At 40.9% G+C, this 15,943-nt stretch overlaps 1 protein-coding gene across 3 annotated transcripts in view; it reads right to left on the bottom strand.

Annotated features, from left to right (window-relative positions):
• KIF16B (kinesin family member 16B) overlaps window positions 1-15,943 on the bottom strand; it is a 290,601-nt gene that overhangs the window by 21,899 nt on the left and 252,759 nt on the right. For 2 of the 3 annotated variants that reach the window (XM_044263478.1, XM_044263477.1), the window contains one exon: window positions 12,532-12,615. In XM_044263478.1, coding sequence (XP_044119413.1) covers window positions 12,532-12,615 — 84 coding nt within the window. Of the gene's footprint in view, window positions 1-9,138; window positions 9,278-12,531; window positions 12,616-15,943 lie in introns of all 3 variants that reach the window. The other variant, XR_006386154.1, reaches the window with a different exon arrangement.

Genomic DNA, 15,943 nt, shown 5'->3' on the forward strand with positions numbered 1-15,943 from the left:
TGGCTCTTCATATTAAATTGATAGAATGGAGGGACATTTAGTTTTAGTATAGGAGAAAGTTAAGAGGTAGAGGAAAGGGCAACCTATATTGAGATTTTTTTTTTTAAGTGACACTTGAAGAAAAACTCCTTACAAATTATACTGTGTAATTAAATGTAATAATAGGTCGCTTAGAATATCCTAAGTGATATTACACGAGAGACGAGCACAAAGGTCCTCTGAACCAAATGTCAATGTGAAAAAGTCTTTGTAGTAATATATGAAAATTACAGGGGGAAAGGATCTTTGTAACCATTTGTCAATTACATAAATATTCCAAGTGGCCTTTAACTTTGTTTTATAGTTGCATGCAATTACAAGAGATTTCCTTTTTTGTTTCTGTGTTGAAATGTTGTAATTTCAAAGACTGTTCTTTGGATGGGCACCTCATTAATTTGCAGACTCTGAAAAGCACTGACTCATATATACACAGATATCTACTCTGAGTTTGGAAAGAGAGAGTGAATAAAAATCATGCTTGGTAAAGACAGATAAAATAGTGACTTTCAAGTTTCAGAATAATGAGTGAGCTGATCTTAATGGAAAATATATTATCATTTGCTTAAAAGTGGATAACATGTGTATGAAAAATATTATTGGCTTAGAGGATGATTACCTTTCTTTTAACAAGAGTTTAACCTTATACTCATAGGAAAAATGTGTAATGGTATCAAATCCACTCACCAACCCATCTATGCATTCTTCTTCCCTCTTTTGGTTTAGCAAAGGGACAATGGAAAAATAAGAGGATGGAGGAAGGACAGAAGTGAAAGAGGAATGAGGAGAAAAAAGAAGGAAAGGAGGAGATTATAAATGTATGATGTGATCACACAGTGATTTGATTTTTTTTAGCCACTATTAAAGTTCCATACCAGAGTGTCACATTTGTTATAAAGCAATGAACTGACAATGACAGATCATCACCCAAAGTCCACAGATTACATTAGGGTTCACTCCTGGTGTTGTATCATAGGGAGTTGTTTCACCGCCCTAAAAATCCTCTGGGCTCCACCCCTTCATCCTTCCCTTCCGCCTAAACCCTAGTCACCACTGATCCTTCCACTGTCTCAACAGTTTTGCCTTCTCCTAATGTCGTCTAGTTAGAATCATACAGTATATATGTATATGTCTTTCCAGGTTGGCTTCCTTCATTTAGTAATATGTATTTAAGTTTCCCCCATGTCTTTTCATAGCTTGATAGCTCATCTCTTTTTACTATTGAACACTATTTAACGTTCTGGATGTACCATGAATATCCATTCACTTACTGAAGGACAACTTGGTTGCTTCCAAGTTTTGGCAATTAATTAATAAAGCTGCTATAAACAATCATGATATAAGTTTTCAACTCATTCGGGCAAGCCACAAGGAGTGTGACTGCTGAACTGAATGGTGACAGTGTCTTTAGAGAAACTTTCACACTGTCTTTCAAAGTGGCTGTTATCATTTTTCATTCCCACCAGCAATGAATGAGAGTTCCTACTGCTCCACGTCCTGACCAACAGTTCATGTCCTTAGTGTTTTAGATTTTGGCCATTTTAATAGGTATGGAGAGGCATCTCATTGTTATTTTAATTTATAATTCCCTAATGATACATTGATGAACATCCTTTTTATAAACTTACTTGCCATCTGTATGTCTTCTTTGTTAGCTGTCTGTTTGTCTTTGCCCATTTTTTAAAAAAGATTTATTTGACAGAGAGAAAGAGCGAGTGAGCACAGTGGGGAGGGGTAGAAGGAGAGGGAGAGAATCTCCAGCAGCCTGATATGGGGCTCGATCTTGTGACCCTGAGATTATGACCTGAGATGAAATCAAGAGTCACTGGAGCCACTTAGGTGCCCTTTTGGCAATGTTTCAATTTAATTTTTTATCATCTTATTGTTGGATTTTAAGAGTTCATTGTATGTTTTGTATAAGAGTTCTTTATCAGATGTCTTTTGCAAATATTTTTTTTTCCAGTCTGTGGCTTGTCTTCTCATTCTTTAGGTGCTGTCTTTTGTAGTGCAAAAGTTTTCAATTTTAATGAATTCTAGCTTATCAAAGATTTCTTTCATGGATTGTGCCTTTGATGTTGTATCTGAAAGTTCATCACCATACCCAAAGTCATCTGGGTTTTCTCCTACGCTATCTCCTAGGAGTTTTACAGTTTTTGTCTTATATTTAGGTCTATTATCCATTTTGAGTTCCTCTTTGTAAGGTCTATGTCTAGATTCATTAATTCCCCCTCTGGCATGCAGATGTCCACTTGTCCCAACACCATTTGTTGAAAAGACTATTTTTGCTTCACTGTATTGGCTTTGCATCTTTGTCAAAGATCACTTGACTATATTTATGTGTCTATTTCTGGGCTCCCTATTCTGTTCCTTTGACATCTTTGTTCTTTTGCCACTAACACACTGTCTTGATTCTATGGCTTCTAGTTAAGTCCTGAAGTTGGCAGTTTCAGTTCTCCAACTCTGTTCTTCTCCTTTGAAATGATATTGGCCATTCTGGATGTTTTGCCTCTCCACTTAAACTTCAGAGTCAGTTTGTCCATATTCACAAAATAATTTTCTGGATTCTGATTGGGATTACAAGGAATCTACAGACCAAGCTGGGAAGGCCTGTTATCTTGACAACATTGAGTCTTCCTACTCATGAATATGAACTCTCTCATTTGTTTAGTTCTTTCATCAGAGTTTTATTTCCCTCACATAGATCTTATACATATTTTGTTAGATTTTAGCTAGATATTTAATTTTTGTGGGCACTAATGTGAATGATACTGTGTTTGTTTTTTTTTTTTTAAGATTTTATTTATTTATTTGACAAAGAGAGATCACAAGTAGGTAGAGAGGCAGGCAGAGAGAGAGGAGGAAGCAGGCTCCCTGCTGAGCAGAGAGCCCGATGCGGGACTCGATCCCAGGATCATGACCCGAGCTGAAGGCAGCGGCTTAACCCACTGAGCCACCCAGGCGCCCCTGATACTATGTTTTTAATTCTAAATTCTACTTGTTCATTATCGGTGTATGGGAACACAAATGACTACTGGATATTAACCTGTGTCCTGTAATCTTGCCATATGGCTTATCGATTCCAAAAAAGGCTTGACAGGCAATTTGCTGCTGGAGTTCATTCTTTCTCATACTTCCTTCTCCCCACTTTATGGCAGGGATTACTCCCAGTATATATATTTCTCAAGTAATTCCAATAACTTTACAGTTAGTCCCGCCATTTAGTAAGTGAGAAACAAGTTCAGAGATGGAAGAAAGATGCCAAGTTCACACGGACACGGGTGTATCAGAGACAGGATCAAGCCCAGGTCTGACTCTAGAACCTTCCACGTTATTCCAGTACCACACAGAGTTTCCTATCTTAGCCCCAGGATCACAGCATGTCAGTTCTTCTGACTCCACAAAGCACCAAGATGGAACTGCTGCCAAATGGGCTCAGTGTCCTCTAACGCACTGACAGTCACTTAACCCCCTTCAGAAACGCTTCTCTACTGATGATGGTATTAATGGACTAATAACAAAAAACAGTTAATGTGAATAACCAGATAACCAGAAGGAAAAAAAAAAAGAAAACGTTAATGAGGAAGAAAATGGTCCTCTGTGTGAAGTACTTCTTAAATCTCTGCCTACATTTGATAACAGTTCTGCCATTATCCATTCTGTAAGATCAGCAGAACGTAGATGGAAAAGATGTTAAATTAAGCATAGAATTACTAGATATCTTTAAGATAGCTAAATGAATGAGAAAACTTAAGGGTTTTTTACCTCCTGAAATTTACTTTGGAAACTGAAAGGGCCCAATCTATAAGATGTTAAAAGCCAATGATTCTATTGTTAGAAATCTAAGACTTGAAACTAACATAAAACTAAAGGAGACTGATGCCCTGTTCTTGGTCAGAAAAAACAGACTGTATGTGTTGCTGGCATGATAAGCGAGGAAAGTGACTCTTGGCAGTGGGAAGTGGGGGGGTAAGTGAGGGAGGGTGGCATCAATACTGAAAACCAGTATTTGGCATTTGTGTTTAGTAGATAAGGCATTTGAACTATCATGACTTATTTTGGAAACAACTCTTCATTTAGCACACTATTTCCATCAGAAAGGATAATACTTACAAACTCTTGGTATCCCTTTATTGTAAGAAAAAGGAAAAGGAAAGAAAAACAGCTAGGAGCTGGCCTGATACTTCCAGCTAAGGTGTGTTCTCTTGTCAATCGTAAACAATTTCAAAGAATACTAACACCAGGCAAGTCTGCTCTGATCCTAAAGGAGCCACGTGGATACACACACAGACCATTCTATAAACTCATCCAGATACAGACAAAAGCATGAACAGTGTTCAAATCATAAAACACGAACAAATATCCCCCTATTTTGGCTAATGTGGGTGACTGCTTTTGTATCAATCATAGTTTTAACGTCACTTTCTTCTTGCCTTCTAGGTAAGAATTACTAAGACACCCAAGCATAGAATCAGTCTAGCATCCAGTCCAGAACAAAGCCCCACTTCCTTTCACTCTCCCTGAAATCACCTAAAATAGGACAAATCCTGCTGTAAGTTCTTTGTAACACCTTTTGGCTGGGATACTTCCCATTGTATATGTCCTTCCAGAGTGCAGTGAATCAATACATTTAACATGGTTCAAAAAGAGCTATATTTCTGGGGGTTTCTGCTGAAAAGCACTGACACCTGTCTAGTTTTTCAGGGGCAGAAGCTCAGGAGCTATAGTGGGTGTCAGCTGGGGACCCCACGGTGGGCAGTCGTGCGGTCAGTAACCCAGGACACACGCGAGGAGAACTGACCAGCTGGGAACAGAAGCTATAGAACTGTGGAGGAAGCGAGCTCATTTCTTTTCTTTTCTTTCTTTCTTCTTCTTCTTCTTCTTTTTTTTTTTTTAAAGATTTTATTTATTTATTTGACAGACAGAGATCACAAGTAGGCAGAGAGAGAGGGGGAGGCAGCCTCCCGCCGAGCAGGGCCTGATGTGGGGCTCGATCCCAGGACCCTGAGGTCATGACCTGAGGTCATGAGCAGAGCCTTAACTCGCTGAGCCACCCAGGCACCCCAAGTGAGCTCTTTTCTTAATGATCCTGCACCTCTTCTCTTTCCTCACAATGGAGAACAGCTTGACCACGCTTAAGTCATCAGAAAACATTTCTAGTTTTCAGACTATAATTTTACAGGTTGAAAGAAAGGCTGGCATTACAGGGAGAGACTCTTGACATCCTCCAGGTGCCACCGTGAATACGAACACCCCCAACGTGATAGTGTCGTTGCCCTCATATGCTGATTTTGCCAGTACAGGTGACAAACTGAGATACTCATACTGTTACATGTTTCAGCTGTTGGCAGATGGGGCTCTTCTGTCCTTTCCTGGCTTGCAAGCATGTCTAAAACATGCTGTAAAGGCTCCATCGCTGCCATCACTGCCATCACCACTAGCTTCACTGCCATCGTCGCACCCAGAGGCCTGGAGTCTTCTCTGGAGCCGAGTCCACATTATGTACATGACCCCCTTCAACCGTAAGATCAACTCTAGGTAGGTGGTGCTGGTGTGTTTATCCTCACTCTGCAGATAAGGAAACTGACCAAGTGACATTAAAGGACCCCAAAAGGGCAGCACAGGGATTGAAGACTGGATGATCTGCCCCAAGGCCCACACTCAGTTACCATATTGCTTTTTACCCTTAATAAGGCCTTAGGTTATGAGATGAAAATGGGGAAGAAGTAAAGATGTAGCCTTGGGCTTGCTGCATGTTCTTAGTCCTTTCAAGAAAACTTCCTAGAAATCTCTTGGGTTCTTACTTCCAAAGGTGGCTATATTATTCTTGAAAGCTTTATCATTTTAGAGGATTTCACTTGTTTTCATTAATTACAGATCGCTCCTTGAAATGATGGACTATTAAGATGATTAGCAGAAACGTCTCCAAGTAGATGATAATGTTCCCTGAAATTCGTAACCAAAAAATGCGCCTCTTACCCATCAACAAAAGTAAAACAGAAAACTCATTAATTTGGGGTTAATGTGGATGGATTTTCTGATATTCATTGAATAATTCAATGAGTCTGTGAGGCATGTGTGAAATACCATGGGATAGTTAAGAATTCAGTGAGATGTCAATACTGTTGCCTTCAAGTAACTTAAGAGTGCAACAGCGGAGGTGTGAGACATAAAGCCAAACAGTGACAGGAATCTTATCAGGAATGGAGGTGAGATTTCCTGAACATTATAGAATCAAACAAGTGTTTTAGACTCTTGTATTGCAGTGTGACAGAGAATTTTCATGTCTACTGAATCTACATGTAATAAAAAAGGGGGGGCACCTGGGTGGCACAGTCGGTTAAGAATCTGACACTTGGTTTCAGTTCAGGTCATGATTTCAAGGTCATGAGATCCAGCCCCTTAGCAGAGAGTCTGCTTGAGATTCTCTCTCTCTCTCTTCCCCCCCTGCCCCTCCCACTCATGCTCCCCGCATCTCTCTAAAATAAAATAAATCTTTAAAAAATAAAAGAACTCTGCTTGCATTTCATATGACCTTTCTATTTCATTTTTTCATTTCACATTTCTAGTAATTAACTCTCATTCATTTTGCAAAAGTACTGATAAATGATCAAGTATAGATAATTGGTTCTTTACGACTGAAGTCTGAGAAGCAGTATATTCTAAAGCTGTGGTTAAGGCCTAGTGTTAGTATCATACCACATCTTACTTATTAGAACTCAATCTGAGGGGTGGCCTGGGTGGCTCAGTCCTTAGGCGTCTGTCTTTGGCTCAGGTCCTCATCCTAGGGTCCAGGATCGAGCCCCACATCAGGCTCCTTGCTCATTGGGAAGCCTGCTTCTTCCTCTCCTACTCCCCCAGCTTGTGTTTCCTTTCTCGCCATCTCTCGCTGTCAAATAAACAAAGAAAATCTTAAAAAAAAAAAAAAAACTCGACCATTCTCTTACACCATACACAAAGATAAACTCAAAATGGATAAAAGACCTCAACGTGAGACAGGAATCCATCAGAATCCTAGAGGAGAACATAGGCAGTAATCTCTTTGATATCAGCCACAGCAACTTCTTTCAAGATACGTCTCCAAAGGCAAAGGAAATAAAAGCGAAAATAAACTTCTGGGACTTCATCATAATCAAAAGCTTCTGCATAGCAAAGGAAACAGTAAAAAAAACAAAGAGGCAACCCACGGAATGGGAGAAGATATTTGCAAATGACAGTACAGACAAAAGGTTGATATCCAGGATCTATAATGAACTCCTCAAACTCAACCCACACAAAACAGGCAAACACATCAAAAAATGGGCAGAAGATATGAACAGACACTTCTCCAATCAAGACATACAAATGGCTATCAGACACATGAAAAAATGCTCATCATCATTAGCCCTCAGGGAGATTCAAATTAAAACCACATTGAGATATCACCTTACACCAGTTAGAATGGCCAAAATTAACAAAACAGGAAACAACGTGTGTTGGAGAGGATGTGGAGAAAGGGGAACCCTCTTACACTGTTGGTGGGAATGCAAGTTGGTGCAGCCTCTTTGGAGAACAGTGTGGAGATTCCTCAAGAAATTAAAAATAGAGCTTCCCTATGACCCTGCAAGTGCACTCCTGGGTATTTACCCCAAAGATACAGATGTCATGAAAAGAAGGGCCATCTGTACCCCAATGTTTATAGCAGCAATGGCCACAGTCGCCAAACTATGGAAAGAACCAAGATGCCCTTCAACGGATGAATGGATAAGGAAGATGTGGCCCATATACACTATGGAGTATTATGCCTCCATCAGAAAGGATGAATACCCAACTTTTGTAGCAACATGGACGGGACTGGAAGAGATTATGCTGAGTGAAATAAGTCAAGCAGAGAAAGTCAATTATCATATGGTTTCACTTATTTGTGGAGCATAACAAATAGCATGGAGGACAAGGGGCGTTAGAGAGGAGTAGGGAATTTGGGTAAATTGGAAGGGGCGGTGAACCATGAGAGACTATGGACTCTGAAAAACAATCTGAGGGGTTTGAAGTGGCGCGGGGGTGGGAGGTTGGGGTACCAGGTGGTGGGTATTATAGAGGGCACGGCTTGCATGGAGCACTGGGTGTGGTGAAAAAATAATGAATAATGTTTTTCTGAAAATAAAAAAAACACAAAAACCTCCATTTGATAGCCATTTGGATATACATATAAGAATATACTACATATGTTTTTTATATATAATACTTGCATGTAATATTTAAAGTCACAAAAATATCTTTAAAGATATTCTGAGTTTATACTCTTTGGTAATTCAGAGAGGAAATAAATCTGCATAGGAATTATGTGACATCAAGGCTAAAGATACGCCTTAAAAATACACAAAAGCAGAAGCAATTGAGATTCAGAACCTTTGATGAGCCATGAAGCAAATATTTAAAAATCAACAATTAACGATAAGCATTTTTCCTTAAATGAAAAAAGACAAGGTTATAATGAAAGGTCACTCTTATCGCTGTGACCAATTAACAGACGAGGACAAAAGAGATGAGAAATACTGTGTTGTTCTAGAGTTTTTTCAGTTGTAGAACACTGCTTGGCATAGAGTAGGTGCTCAATTGCTGAATGGAAAAAAAAAAAAGGTAGTGAAGAATAAATAACCAGGGGTACCTGGGTGGCTCAGTGGGTTAAAGCCTCTGCCTTCGGCTCAGGTCATGATCCCAGGGTCCAGGGATCAAGCTCTGCATCAGGCTCTCTGCTCAGCGGGGAGCCTGCTTCCCTCTATCTCTCTCTGCCTGCCTCTCTGCCTACTTGTGATCTCTGTCTGTCAAATAAATAAATAAATAAAATCTTAAAAAAAAAAAAAAGAATAAATAACCAGGCAGCGGATCTTAGTTAACACTGTGGTATAATGCTGGAAGATATTTTTTTCAAAGGAGGAGCCATTTCTTTAGGGGAAGACCCAGTTGCGTTCCAAACTTAGAGCATGCTAATTCTTAAAGAGAGGGGCTTGCTTTGAAGGCTAGTACGAGCTGAGGCTTTGTCTGTGACCAGGTGTAAGACCTTTCTCTATCCTTCTCAGGACTTGATTTCCTTGCCCGTACAACAGAGATGATAATAGAGCTTACCTCACAAGCTAAGTGGGAGGAGCAGATGACATATGAGCATTTCGCTCATGCCCAGTGCTCAGTTAATCCCTAGGAAATGGGAGATAGCAGGAGCATTCCGTGGAAGCAGACGATGTTGCCAATTTTGCACCATTCCGACCTACAACAATGGCAATTTTTTTATGGTTTGACCTAATGGTAAATGTATCTGGCTTCAAATACAGTAAGAAGAACCTTTCTGGTCAAAATAGCTCATCAGAGACCGATGTATTTGTTTCCTGTCACCTCCACTATCATATCTGCCAACGTCTGTCTCCTGGGCTGCTGTCCAAGCTACAAGAAGGGGTGTATGAGCCTGGGAGGCACATCCCGCGTGGGGGCGTGGCTATCAGAATCCTCTGACCACTTGAGGGCAGGGTCCACCCAGGACAGGCACACCTGCACAGAACTGGTTCCTCCAGGGCCACCAGCAGGGAAGCCAGAGAGAGAGATCCTCCTGTCTCACAAACCTTCAAAGATTCTTCAGCTCTTTGGGAACCAAAGCATTGAGTGGGCTTTCCAGCATGAGAGGCCAACTAGAGCTGGCCCAATAACTTTGTGTGAGTGGAGCGCACACAAGGTTATCAATGAGACATGCACCGGAGGCCATATTTCTACCCCCCCCCTTCCATCGTCACCTTCTCGATGGCTTTTTATGGGGCCATATAGGCAATGCTACACCCCCAGGCTCCCACACTCACACCACCACCGCCGCATGCACAGCTAATACCGCTCTTTCCAAAGGAAGAAAATCCGTTTCCCAAGCATCTCATGACAGTTAGAAATTCCTATCAGTACCCACCGGTTTTACAAATAATTATTGTAACAGGTTATATATCGTGGTGACAACTGAGTGTCTATGTCTTTGAGATGAAAATACTTTATACTTTCTGCTGATAAACTCAGACACAAAGTCCAAACTTTGGACACATTTTAATAAAAAGGTAGATCAAAACATAACGAATACCTGCTCAAAACGCTGCTTTATAGAGCCTACTCGGAGTGAGGCAGTTTATAAAGTGGCATGTCTGGATTTAAAAAATTGTCAGATAATTCCTTTTGAGCAAACACTATGTATACTAGTGTGTACTGGTTCAAACACAGTCTACCGAAATCCAATTTTCTGTATATGTTTATGTATTTAGTTTATCTCTAGGTCAAGTTTCATAAAGGAAATTTAAATATATTCTCTTAGAGGGAAAGAAATGTCTCATTTCTCTTTACAGTCTATATAACACCTAGCACTGTCTCCAGCCTGTATTAGGAATTACATAAATGTATACTGAATTAAATCAAATGGGAAACTCAGGGAAAGTAATTATGTTAATTTTCACATGAAAATAACACTAAATCAAATGGTGACTTCTGATATTTGATGAAAAAAATAAAGTCACAATAGTCGTGGGAAATTAACTCAAGAATCTCAGATTAATTTTCCATTAAAGTGAAATTGAATTATACTCGCTCTTGAAAAGGACATGATATGCTAATATTTAACCATCAAAATTAGGAGAAATACATTTAATTTAAAACGTAAGTGCCTATTTCCACGAGGTGTGGGATCCATTCTTTAAAGGCTGATGCCACAAGTAACAGTCACAAGCAATGGAAGGGGTCCTTGCATAGGCAGAGACATTAACACAGAACTCTGTTCCTCAGCTCTGTTGATGGCTTTAGTAGGGCTAAGTGATTAGGAAGGAAAGACTGAAAGAACAAACGTGGGTCTGCTTAAATACCAGGAATGAAAGAGGACCCTGAGCTGGGTTCTGACCCTGGAGGCTAGAATGGAAAGAGAAGAGTTCACCAAGGGCAGAGCTCACAAATGCACAGCACTCAGGGTGCCAATGTGTTGTGGCAATGCCAGGCACCAAGTGACTTTGACTGAAGCCCTGAGAAGCTAAGCATGACAACAGTCTATTTCCTGTTGGTTCATACACTTGCTTCTATATTCCATCATCCTCCACATTCCCATTAAAGACAAGTCTAGATGAATGAGGCAGGTAAAGGTTTGGAAAAGAAAACCAAACCCACTTCTATCATTATTTTTATGTTTTTTATATGCTACAACAGACCTTTAAGAGAATTTAATCGAGCAGGCTCACCACGCTCATCATTCCCTTGAAGGCAAGTTCTTCAGTTGGGTGTCAGGGTCGTGCCAACTCATAGAAAGATTTTCAGAAATCTGCCATGACTCATCCAAGGCTCAGACATCATAAATCCAAAACTTCTTTGAGCACGTCTCTCTCACAATAGAACTCAAATGGCCAGGAAGCATGGCTACCCCCGGAAAAGTCTTTCTTTAGAAGTTCTAGACGAGGATCTCAAAGCACTCAACTGCCCCTTGTGGACCACAGTCTCATAATTGTTCATTTCTCACTGGTTTCCACTTCTCCTCCTCTTTTGCTCTCATTGGCGCCCCCCAGCCTCTGGATGTCTCCCAAATCCTTGGTTCCCTGGCATTAAGTCGCCCTGGCTGTCAGTAGGAATGAGAATAATACCTCATTTTTATGTAGAACTTCAGCATTCAGAAGGGGCTCTCTTGGGCCTTCTCTTACTTGATTTCACTTGCAATAGGTCTTTTTATTATTCCTCTTAAAGAAGTAGTGAAGCGGACTTTGTGAGGCCCCATGAAAGCTTGCTGACAGGAGACTGCAGTCAGCTATTTGTAATTTCCATCCTGCCCACCTCGGTGGCAAGAGACACCACCTAGGACACTGGCGACCGTGCCTTTGTACAAAGACTCAGCCTCATTAGCATCAGATTCCAACCAAATGAGCGACTCTACCTTGAAAAGAAATACAAACCACATAAAGCAGCCCACAATGCCCACTGGCAGTGAGTCCCTTGGAAAAACAACAGTTGTGTTGAACCAAAGTTCTCTATGTAGCCGGCTCAGAAGATGAAATTAAAATAAGCCAAACAAAACCTAACCGTGACTAAAATAGGTATGTGTCTTTTTGCTTCCAGCTCTCTCAAAAAAGTAACAATAATGCAATACTATATATCTTCAGTTAATTAATGCAAATTTTTTTTTTTTTTGCAGCAAGCTTTTGTACCTCATTCTCTATTACAGACCATCTGTCTCTGTGAATAGTTAGTTCTCACCCACAGCCTGCTTCCTAACCCTTAGAATAAATGTTATCTCCTCCCAAGCAAAAAAAACGTTCTGTTAGACCAGAGGGGGATAAGGGCTTACATCTCGAGTAGACGGATACTGTTCCTTTCTCATGTACACAGCAGCCACCTCTGGTGTTAATGAAGCGGCACCTTCACGCCCGTGAACAAGAGCCATGGTGTTTATAACATGAACAACTCTAACTGGTCAGTCAGACGGCACAATTTCTACCCAGAGAAAGAAAAGCTTAATTCCGTTACCTCTAAGTGACTTCGCCTCTCAGCAATCACACGTTCATCCTTGTTTCCAAATAGTTTCTTTGGAGGGAACTCTAGGGTAGCAAGCTGAAATACATATTTTATAAGAGATGTATTAGTATCACACCAATGACCCTTGGGTGTTTACTAATCTATTGTTTAGAGTCACTATCATGGGGCAAAAAGGGGAAGATGTTGGGACTTTAAAGATGGCAGGTCTTCCCTTGCTTTGTCACCAACTGACTGTGTGACCTTGAACAGACAGGGCAAGATTCCATGACGGTCAAATGAGGAGGGACGGGGGCTCAAAGGAAAAAAACAGATCTGAGTCTCAGTATTTTGTCTCAGGCAATGTATTAGATGCTTGGCCAGATGATGTTTCACAAGTTTATTTGTTAAAACAGAAGTTTGTTCTTCTTTTAGTCCCCTCCTTACACTAGAATTCAATTATTTTTGTGCTGAGCTAAGAATGTGAAAACTTAACTTGCACACTACCTGAACATTTTATAAAATAGTTCTGAGACCATAGTTCAGGTTCTTTAAACATTCCATATTGCCTTTTTATAGCTGCTGTTACAAATGAAGAATTCCTGTGCGAAAAGAGGACCTCTCTTTGAATCTTTTCACCTCGTTCCTTAGAGAATAAAGGTTCAGAATTTGTTTTGAGCCAGGTCTTCGGATTTCATAGTTATTTTCTTTGTGCTTCTCTTCTTGGAGGTATTAAAATTGTAATAAAAAGATAAGTTTTATTATAGACTGGGAGGCAAGAAAGAACTGTATAATCTGGTGAGAACCTGACCAACCAGTGTTGCTCTGGTTGAATGAATGCTAAGCAGCAGTAATTGCTGGTGTTGATGAAATTCACTACGCCCTGCCTTCCTCACCTGGTCGGGTTCAGACAAATCGAGAAGTCAATGAAGAATTATCAAGAAAAAATGAACAATATTTCTTCCACAACATGCCACAAATCCCTGTTTTATATATATGTAAATCTCTTACTTGATTTAAATTTTTATTACCACAGCAGGAATCAAAAATTAAGAACTGGCATTGATACACACAGTGCCTTCAAAACTCAGTATTAAAGTATAAGAATATACCGTAAGTGAACAACTTGATGAATTTTCAACATCTCAACACACTGTAACTGCCACCAGGAGGACATGCCCAGCACCCAGGAACTCCCCCAAACACTCCCAGTCATGCCCTCCTGAACTCTAGAAAGGTTGACCTTAGCTAGCCTGACTTCCAAGAAGTACAGCTCAGCGTTGCCTATTTTTGACTTTATGTAAATGGTACCATGCAGCACGAACTCCTTGGTGCCTGCCTTCACCACGCTGCCCCATGTTTGTGAGATCCATTCACGTTGCTGTGTATGTCAACAGTTTGCTCATTCATTCCTGTGGCAGTGTACTACTCCAGTACATGAACATTCCGTTTATTTGTTCAACAGTCTCTCGTTACTGGGCTTTTGGTTTTAGGCCATTAGGAATTGTGCTGCTGTGAATACTTTCCCAAAGTCATTCTAATGAACTTATGCAGGGATTTCTGCTGGTCAGAGTCTTGGGAGTAAAAATGCTGCATCTTGGGCTATGAAAGTGTTCAGCTGTACTTGAAATGATCAAATGGGTTTCTGAAGTGGTTTAACTATCTGACACTCCCACCAGCAGTGACTGAGAGATCCAATTGCTTCCCATTAGCACCAAGATCTAATGCTGTGGCTTCTCGCCTTAGCAATTCTGGTGGGTATGCAGTAGTTTCTACTGTGGTTCAAGTTTGTATTTCTCTAATGACTAATGATGTTGAGCATCTTTTCACATACACACTGACCATCTGGTTAGTCATTTTTGGTAAGTGTTCAACTATTTCGGTCATTTTTTATTAAGTATCTTTTTTTCTTATTAAGAGTAATTCTCCCTTTTACTCTCTTCAAGGTATCTGTGATGACTTTATGGCCCTTTTCTAAAGTTAACTTCATTGGGGCAGACATTCACTCCTTTCATACTCTCGCATTCTCTCTACCAAAGCCGAGAAAACTGGGGAGGGATGGGGTGCACCACCCCTTCTCCTCCTTCCCTCACCAGGTTCCAATTCCGTTGCTGACTCTGAGCTTTAAAGTCAGTTCAAGGTTAAGTGAAAGACCATGGGCACTGAGGTAGGACAGACCTAGTCTGAATCTTGGCTCGACCACTATCTAGCTGACTAGTCATGTTTCTCTCTGCCTAAATACTCTCTGCTGAAAAGGCAGAAAATGATACTAAATTTCACGAGGTTTCTGTGAAGATTCAGTGAAGTAACACAGAGAGTTTAGCTACTGTTCTTACTTGCTAGAGATCTGCTTATGACTAAGAAAGGACCTTGCCATTTCCTCTTGGGCCCTCTTCCTATCCCTGGCTGGGTGATGTGGCTTCGAGAAGCACAGGGTTTTCTGGAACCCTGGCCTCACAAGCACACACACACTTCCCATATGTTGCAGCTTAGAGAAGACAGGTACACCAAGAGTGTCTTTTGGGCGTCAGCCAGCCCTGATTTTATCTTGTACAGTGTGTTTCTCCCCACTGCGGTGATGCTGGAACCTTGGCAGGCCTGCTTTCACAGTTGGTTGTTTTGTCATTTTCTTATATGGCTGATGAGGTGATGTAGTTTCTGTCAGGGGAAATTTATAGTCACACTTGCATGCTCAATCAGAAATGGTGCACTAAAAGGACTTCAGGCAGCTGAACCGGGTGGGAAGTGAGCATTTAAATGTCCTCGTCATCCCCAGCAAATACTCTATTCTGGAGCGGAGGATAAAATTTGGGGCTGTTAATATCCACCCTGTGAAATAAGTATGTATAAATTATGTGTAATACTGTCGTTCAGATTTTAGGGAGAACAGGGTACCTGTTAACAACTTTCAGGCATATAATCAGGGGACTATAATATTCACCCATTTAACTTTAGAGACAAGGAAACGCAGTTCCAGAGTTAGGTGACACAGAAAGGTTCGCAGTCACCGGGTGGCTGGGTCCACATGAGGAACTGACGCTGACTCTACGTGTTTCACCACAATGCCATAGCGGGAGCCCACAATGTCTGGAATAATCCCTTTGACGTCCTCGTGGCTCCAGTATTCAGATGGAAAAAAAGTAACCCTTCCTTAAGTATACCAAACCAGAAAAATGATGCAGAGCTGCTAGACAGTGGTTGCAAGAGCAGCTAACAGCACCTCACTGAGGACGGGTACCCACGAAGGGAGCAGGAACGCAACAGGGAGAGCAACAGCAGTGGGAGGCAGGCTCCCAGCAGTATTCCTGGGACACTTAAGTTTAGTCGGACCCTATCACCTTACTTCTCTCCCCATAAAAAGTCAGAATGATGGCGGCTCTCCTTACATGTAGCTGAAGGGACACAAAGAGGAAGAGAATGAACAGAA

Source organism: Neovison vison, chromosome 8, assembly GCF_020171115.1.
Source record: "Neovison vison isolate M4711 chromosome 8, ASM_NN_V1, whole genome shotgun sequence".
NCBI lineage: Eukaryota > Metazoa > Chordata > Mammalia > Carnivora > Mustelidae > Neogale > Neogale vison.